Source organism: Sciurus vulgaris (genome assembly GCF_902686455.1).
Source record: "Sciurus vulgaris genome assembly, chromosome: 9".
Classification (NCBI taxonomy): domain Eukaryota; kingdom Metazoa; phylum Chordata; class Mammalia; order Rodentia; family Sciuridae; genus Sciurus; species Sciurus vulgaris.
This window is the reverse complement of record NC_136469.1, coordinates 90,305,707-90,314,224: the sequence shown is the minus strand read 5'-3', so window position 1 is coordinate 90,314,224 and position 8,518 is coordinate 90,305,707. Positions and strand designations below refer to the sequence as shown.

The window sequence follows — 8,518 nt, the reverse complement described above, 5'->3', positions numbered from 1 at the left end:
GCTCCTAATTTGCAGATGGCCAGTTCCATTGTGCACCATTTCATGTCAGAGAGCATCTGTTATTTTTTTCCTCTTTTAGGGGGTACTAATTCCAGCTTGGGGGCTCTCCTCTCATGACCTTATCTGAACCTCATTTTTTCCAAAAGCATCTACTTCCCACTTCCAACACATCAGGGGTTATTGCTTCAACACATTAATTTTAGGGGGACATAATTCAGTGCAGAGCAACCTAAGACCATGTATTCGAAATGTCTGTAGTCACAGCAGCACCACTCTGGAGACACAGAGATGAAGGAGGGACCTCATGGGTTCACCCTTCCCTCGCTATTTCACCATAATAGTTCCACATTTCTTTAAAGACAAATATTATATCATTAGTGGGAGGAGTTCTGTGAGTAGAAAGCTGACCTAATAGTATTGAATGGACTGAGGATTTTTTTGTTCTTCTGTCCTGGCAGAGACCGGGCACTCTGAACTCTGACTATCTTCCAGAGTCTGGCTGGCATGATAGGAATAGAGAGTGTTGAGCTGGAGAAGCTCTTTAGGTGAGTAGGCCTCTTTTTCAGGAATGGATCCACAATTGGCCAAAGGTGTGACCCAGAGGATTACCAGTATTTTTCTTTTATTTCTTGATTGGTTTAGTTGACAAATATAGATCATATGTATTTATCTTGTGTAACATAAGTTTGGAACTATTATGCAGATTATCACAATTAATTGAAAACAGTCATGAGTGAAGTTGAAAATCAAGAGCTTGTGGGGTTGCCACCAAGGGAAAAGGGACTCTCAGAATTAGGTGTGGTCATCAAGTCACAGTGCTGCAGAGAAGGCAAGGGATGGAGGGGATGAAAAGTATCTTCAGGGTTTTAGGAAAGAACAGGTCACCATGGCCCTTGCAAGAAAAGTTTGAGGTTCTTGGTAGAGAGTGAGCTGTGGAACTAGCAATCAATTGGAGGTGGGAAGTACAGTTGGCAAATAATATGACTGAGTTTAGGCCTCAGTGAATGGAGGAATGAAAAGAACTAGAGGGCAGCCTTACTGCAAAAAAGCAGACAGGGTTGTAGCTTTTGATTTTCAGAGATAAAAGAGATTTTCCCATATTTACATGCCAAGGCCAGGAATCATCAGAAAGGGAAGGAATGAAGATACTGGTGGAAGAGTTTGGAATTATAGGAGAGAGATGTCAAGAAGAGGAGAGCTGAGGATTTGTAGCTGATGGGTATATTGTTTGGTAATCACTGAAGGAAGAAGTCTTTTTATTTTTCTCACATGAGAGTTCCAAAAGTATTAAGAGTTTAGGGATCATAAGTTGCATTGGGGCCTTGGAGTATAAGAGCATCACCTTTTCTAGAGTCAGAAGTGGAGTAAAGAAAATCCTCCATTACCACTGAGATTAGCCCTTTCTGTGCTATTCCGAGGGAGCCCCTCAGAGGAGAAGCAGGGTCTCTGAGAGGAGTGAGGAGATGTGTACTGTGTTTTTCCCCCAGGGAGGCTGCACCTGAATTGGAGAAGGGGATGAGGGTCAGCCTGGAGCCTTTGGGCAGCTTCAGTATCAGACCTGGTGGCAGCAGGATTCTTCACAGCAGTATCTCATCTGGGCTGTACCTTCTTGGACTCATCTGGGATGTGTGATATGTGTTCTTGTTCTGTAGATGTGAGCTTATTAGTGGATGGTATGGAGTGTCATCTTACTTTTTTGGAAAACTGTTATCTGATTCACTACCCAGGGGTTTGTTGCCAATTTTATTTAGTTGTATAGCATACTTCTTGGTAGGTAAGTAACAAGACAAAGAGGATGTGTCCTTAGTTTTGTTTATGTGTTAAAACCAATTTCTCTTTCTAATCATGTTTATGGTTCCCACAACTAGATCTACAAAACCTGGCCCTTAGCTAAGGAAGTGTGTATCCTTTGTGCACTCTCTAAAATAGCCACTCAATTGAGCACTGTTGTCAAGACTTTCCCAAGTGAAGCTTCTTGTTTTCAATTTTAGTGCAGTGCTGGGTATCAAAGCAAGGGCTTCATGGAGGATAGATAAATACTCTACCTCTGCACTACATCCCCAGGTGTTTTTAAATATTTTATCTTGAGACAAGGCCTTTCTAAGTTTCTCAGGCCAGTCTTAAAATTGAGATCATCTTTCCTAAGCCCACTGAACCACTGGGATTGCAAACACACACCCAGTGTCCTACTCAACAGAACTTTCAATATTTATAAAACTACATTTTATTGAGATGCCATGTATCATATACAAACATGGTAAGAATTTATAAAACTTCTTGAGACTATGCTGAGGAGTTATGATATTTATTGCCCCTCTATATATTTTCTCTTTATCTCTCAACATATAACTCTATATACAGATCAAATGTAGATTGATATGTATTATCTATAATGTCTATAAAAAGATAAAAATCTGTGTACACATGTATTCTTTCCCCCTATTAATGAGAGCAAAATGGTAACTTTGGGGTTTATTGATTTAATAGATCATTATTGCATTATTCTCAGATTTACCCCAGAGTCATTGCTTTTGAATTTCTATATGTTTATGTCTCTCACATGCACCAAAAATATCTACTTAAGACAATAAACTATAGGATAAGAGCATTTATAAGTGTAAAACTTCCATTTTACAAATAAGAGGTGTGTTATAAAGAATTGATCATGGAATCTAGGGTCCCAGACTCCTGTTCTTGCAGTCGTTCCAAAATCTTTAGACCATATAATGAGCTCATTACAGTTTTAATGTAGTTTACGATACTTATCTTATTCCAGTCTCTAGCACAGAATCATGTGATGGTTTGTCTGTGAGACTTAGGTTATGGAGATACCTTTCCTTCCCCCAGGTATTGAAACCACTGAGGTTGTGGAACCTGATTCTAGTTTCTTCACTCATGCAGTGATAGCAAACAGTGAGAAATGTGTGATGTCTCAGCACAGGAAAAGGCAGTATAATTTGGCCAGTTGTGTCTCTCCATCTAATTAGTTTTGAAGTTGGTCATAATTCCACACAGGGAAACACAGGTGCTATGTGGAAAAGTGCTTTGGTAGTAAAGTGTAATAAAGAAACCTGTATGACAATTTCATGCAGTTTTATACAGGTGAACAATGAAATGGTACTTGGCCCATGGTACTTGGCTGTGGATAACTTTTTCATTCAGGTATTAATTTCTCTGAACATTAGTTTTATTTGCATAGTAAACAATCCTGAATACATATTTACCTGAGCAGCAGTACTGAATCCTCCTTTTCTTTCCAAGGATTGAAACTAGAGGCAGGAGCTTTCTCAATTATGATTCTTACTGCTTCGATGGTGTACTGTTCAGCTACTTCCCTTTTACTGGCTATAGGAGCACATCAACCTTTGTTCATAGCAGCAATTATGAGCATCTATTATCTGTTAATGCTGGTGAGTATGAACTGTGTTTCCCTGAGAGGAAAATTTCCCCTTATTTCTTCTCACACCTTTACCTGTCATTTAAAACCATTTGAGGATTGTATACATGGGATTCAGATGCTTCCAGGAGGGCCTAGACTAAGATACAGTCTAGAGATTGTACCAAATTTCCTCCTCAACTTTATCCAACCTTATTTTGCTACTGTTCTAATGTAGTTAGAATGCATATGTCTTTAGTGATGAGATTTTAAAGACACTTCTTGATAATATTGAATAAAACCTTGAACTTTAAGATAGTGGAATGAGACAGACATCATTACCCTATGTACATGTATGATTACACAAATGGTGTGAATCTACATCGTGTACAACCATAGAAGTGAACAGTTGTACCCAATTTGTGTCCAGTGACTCAAAATGCAGTCTGCAAAAATAATAACAAATAAAATTTAAAAAATCCCTTGAACTTTAAAAACCAGAGTAATGAGAACAGTAGATTCTCTGCCTCCTTTTCATGCTGGTGTTAGAGAACTTGCAGCTGTTTAATCAGCAGAGATAGTTTCATTGGATTCATTGCTCTCAAAGGTGAACCTGAAGCTCTGTGAGAAGTGTAATAATGTGTGGCATGGAGATGGGGTGTCTTACCTGGGTCCCTCAGGTATTTTGAAAAGGAGCGTTTTAAGAATACTGGAAAATTCCAAAGTCCATGGTACTAAGTCACTTCCTTTCTATGCACCTAAGAATCTCTTATATCAAATATTTCTGCTTATCTTTTCTTTTTAATAGTCACTTAATTCTAATCTCACATGGCCCTAAAGTTTGTACTCACATGGATGAATCAACAGATGAACAATATGAGTTCCCACCTTTTTGCTCCATGACTTGGACTAAACAAAAGTGCTTAGCCAACTAATGCACATGTCCTCTCTGCTACAATAGATGTCCTCCAGTAACACATAATTAGCGTAACCTCTTGTCAAAATTTAATTCTTTCATTTCTGAATTTGTCAACTGCAGTGTATCTCATTGGGAAAGTGATGTCTTGTTTATATTTCACCTAGTAAATAAAATATCCTTTAAAAATACAGATGATTTATTTGATTTATTGGATGTCTTGACTGATTATTATGTAAAAGTTTCTATGTAGAACTTTAGAAACCAGTTATGAAACCACATTTTACTCAGAGATGCTGTTTTATAGGAAGCACTTGGTTAGATCAACTCTAAATGTGTGCAGACACACAGCATTGTCATTATTTTGCTATCCTAGTGTACATGGTACCATTTAGGACAAGTGTTGTGTGAACCTCATAGCTGTTCCTTGTGTTTTGAGAAGTCTTTCCTAATGGAATACTGTTTTCTGGTAGCTTTAAATGGGGGGATTGACCATATTTTCTGCTGTACCTCATCACATTATGCTGTTTATCAGTTCTAAGCTTTGAATAATCTGAAGCCTGCATTCTGAACCCCAAACTATTCTTAATGTCATTTTTGGTCATTATGCCATAAAGTATACAGCATAAACTATTTATATACCATTTACATTGTAGTGTCATTAAGAAATATGGAAATGATTTGAAATATACAGGAAGTAATGTTTAAAGCAAAAAGGAAGTGCATGATTTATATGCAAATACTTAAAAATAAGGGACTTGAGTACCTAAAGATTTGGGTGTCTGTGAACTGGGGTTCTTGAAATAATCCCCCTCAGAAACCAAGGGATGACTACTTATTAAACTTCTATTGTGTGCAGTTACAGAGAATGTTGAGAGCATCGTCTTAATAATTTTGGATCTTCCAAATAGTTAGAATATATAATATAGATTATAGGGCATAGTCCTTCCTTTAATAGCATAATCAACCTTAGCTATGCAGAGGTATATGTACTCAAGGAATGAAAATTATTGTTTAAAATAAACAGGAATTTGAAGAGAGTTTTTCCTAGCAGAAATGTTTGGAAAGTAGTAGGGTTCTTGAAAAGGGTCTTAAATAGAATTCTTCAAAAATTACCAGTTGAGTTCTGATTCATGGTTTTTGCTTTTTATAGAGTTTAGTGGGTACATTGCTGGCTTTTATTCCTCTTTCACCTTGGTGCTCATGGCTCCAGTACTTCAGTATCCCTCACTATGGCTATATGGTAAGTTGCCTTCATCTATTAGAGTGAGGGGCTTCATGAGCTATGAGAAAAGCAGAATAAAGCCTGACCAACTCATTTCCCCAGCCATGAGCTATGACTGTCCCCACTTGGGAGTCTCCTTTCAAAGGCAATGAATGAAACTCTCCTGTTAACCTCAGTTAGCACAAGTTCCTGGAGTCACATGAGGTTTTCCCTATTCACCCCATTGTTTGAGGAAGACGAAGGTGGTGGAGAAATTGCATAGTAAAATGGAAAGATTTACTAATTGATGATAAACAGTGTTTCATTAAATAAGGAAATAAATGAGAGGATGGGAGACTAGAATTTATAATTTATATCAAAAGGAAAACTAGAAGAGAAACAAAGATCATGTAATATTCAAAACCATATTAGCTTTAGTGATCTACTCAACACCAAAATAACCTGTGTCAATACAGAATGAGTAAGTTTCCAACTACTGAAATTACAATTGGATTTGAGGAAAACAAGTAAAAAAAAGATTATTATAAATCAGTAATATTCTTTGAGTTCCATTACATCATTTTTTTGAGTTTTAAAAGAATTTTACTTGTTTTAGTTGTACATGACAATAGAATGCATTTATATGCTTTGATAAATTATATATAAATGGAGTGTAATTTCTCATTTTCTGATTGTACATATTATAGTGTTTGAGGTATAAAATTGAGAGAGAAGGAAGTAGCCATAGTCTAGTCCAGCCAGTTTTCTTTTCTTATCCAATGGGAAGCAACATCCCAATCTCAGGCCACTTGATTTCCAGGGAAAATTAGTTACTTTGGTGTTACAAGACATTAAAAAATAAAGAGAATATTTTTAGGAATAATAATGAAGATTAAACTCGAGGATGTAATTGTGATAATCCCTTGAAACTATTTGCTTTGCCCTGCTTCCCTTGTGTTATAGGCTCTGCAGCACAATGAATTTTGGGGGCAAAACCACTGCTCAGAACTCAACACAACAGAAAGCAGTAGTTGTTCCAACTATGTGATGTAAGTTTGCCTTCAGTGCCACACTGGGTTTGCTTACTATCACAGTGTGATGTGGAAAAGTCCCTGGGCTTAGAGTTGGTGAGAGTCCCTTCGGGGTCAATGAAATTTTCTGGGCCTAAGCTTTCTCACTTGTACAGTGAGTGGTTGTGCACTAAGGATTGTGAACATGCTATGTAACTCTTGTTTTCTTCATGGTAGAATATTATTTAATGTGGAAAAGTGAGTTCTTTTTCAGAACATTTGAAATTGTAATAGACTGGTTTGATGGTTTAGTAAGGGCTTATTGAACCTGTGGGTTATTGTCTACCTGTGGGCCCTGTCCAGGTATTTTTCTGACCTGGCAGGGACACTCACTCCACCCTGCTCTGCTTCAGCCACTGTCTAAGGTTTAAGCCTAATTCTGGGCCTGCTGGAATCTTCCTGTAGCTAACTTTCTGCAATGCTCATTACAGTCTTGGTGCAAGAGCTGATAGAACATGATTCTGTTCAGAAGCCCTTGATCGCCTCCGGCCCTAGTTTTAGAATCCTTAGTCTATTTTTTGGATGACTATCTTGTGAGTAAGCAGAACTCTAAGGAGCAGGGGCCAGAGATGTCATCAGGTAAACTGAGGGTTCCCCATCAGGAATACACGAAGTTACGTGATCAGTATTATAGGTTTGAAAACAAATGAATCTGAGGAGCCTAGGAAATTTGTTCATAGTGTGACTCTGCAAACTTGGCCAAGTAAGTTAAGCCTGCATCCCTTCCTCTTTGAAATGTGTATAATATTTATATTCCTTTAGAGGGTTTTAGGAATTAACTAAGCTGTCAGGTACAAGTTGCTTAGTATATCTAGCAAAATGTTAAATACTCAATGATTGTTAGCTATTACATATGAAATGACAACTACTAAAGATTTGACCTATAGACTTCTTTAACAAAGGAATAGCAAATATGTTGAGTAAAATTTGAAAAATGCTGGCAATATAGTCATATATTTTTTTGTTTAATTTCAGATGTACTGGTGAAGAATTCTTGACAAACCAGGGCATCAATCTCCCACCTTGGAGTTTATGGAAGAATCATGTGGCTTTGGCTTTTATGATGATAATCTTTCTCACAATTGCCTATCTCAAATTTTTATTTCTTTAAAAAAAGTTATTAAACCCCTTTAATATACTATGAATTACTCTTACATTAATAAGAACCTTAATTTAAGTATCCAATGAAGATTTTTTATTGTCCTGTGCACAATTGCCAATCATACTGTTGCACTGTTTCCAATAGAAAAAAAGTTCAGAAAAATCACAACTAACAGAATTATGCATGACAGAATCCAAGCCAAAACTAATAATTCATTTCCTTAGACCCTTATCGTGGGGAAGAAATTCAGTTGAATTTATTAGTCTGAAAAAAGAGGATTGCATTCTGGAACTCTTTAGTTACTAAGATCTCTGGAATCAGTTTTCTCATTTTCAAAGTCAATAGGTAGGTTAGTAGCCCTTCAGTTTTAATAATTTATGAAGTATGATTTGCCATTACTTAATAAATAACAGATGTGTTAAAATATTAATGCTATATTGTAAGAATGAAATCTAAAATAGGTTGAAAAAACTGATATTTCTATGCAAAAAAATTACAATGATAGAAAAATATGTCTATGAGAAGCTTATTAAGTTTATGGAACTACTGAGACTTCTATAGTGGAGTCATCACATCTCAGTAGTCTTTGCTGTGGGCTTCAAGATTAAGTTAGACAGAAAACCAGGGACATTGTTCCTGTGCATTTCTGAGACATTCTGGCTCTGAAGTCACTTCACTTCCTAGACGTCTCAGTGGCATACAATGTGGTTGCTGAGCTCTTCTGAGAGCTCTGCTAGGACACAGTTGTCTGGACCACAGCAGTACCTGCAGAGCTGCCTCCATGAAGAAATTGCCAGGGCTGGATTTGGTCATTTCCAAGGTCCAGTCAGTCAGTTCCCAAAACTTTAGA

General features: G+C 37.1%; 1 protein-coding gene across 2 annotated transcripts; it reads left to right on the top strand.

Moving 5' to 3' along the window:
• The first annotated feature begins 487 nt into the window (after nucleotides 1–487).
• LOC306669147 (broad substrate specificity ATP-binding cassette transporter ABCG2-like) lies at nucleotides 488–7,689 on the top strand. Of its 2 annotated transcripts, XM_079153045.1 has the most exons (5): nucleotides 488–545; nucleotides 3,262–3,410; nucleotides 5,446–5,535; nucleotides 6,460–6,545; nucleotides 7,542–7,689. In XM_079153045.1, the coding sequence occupies exons 1-4, from the start codon at nucleotides 505–507 to the stop codon at nucleotides 6,474–6,476; spliced, it is 297 nt and encodes a 98-aa protein (XP_079009171.1). In that variant the 5' UTR covers nucleotides 488–504; the 3' UTR covers nucleotides 6,477–6,545; nucleotides 7,542–7,689. The 2 variants fall into 2 exon arrangements, with proteins under 2 accessions (XP_079009171.1, XP_079009170.1); XM_079153044.1 differs by lacking the exon at nucleotides 488–545 and having other exon boundaries at nucleotides 2,983–3,410.
• The last annotated feature ends 829 nt before the right edge of the window (nucleotides 7,690–8,518 follow it).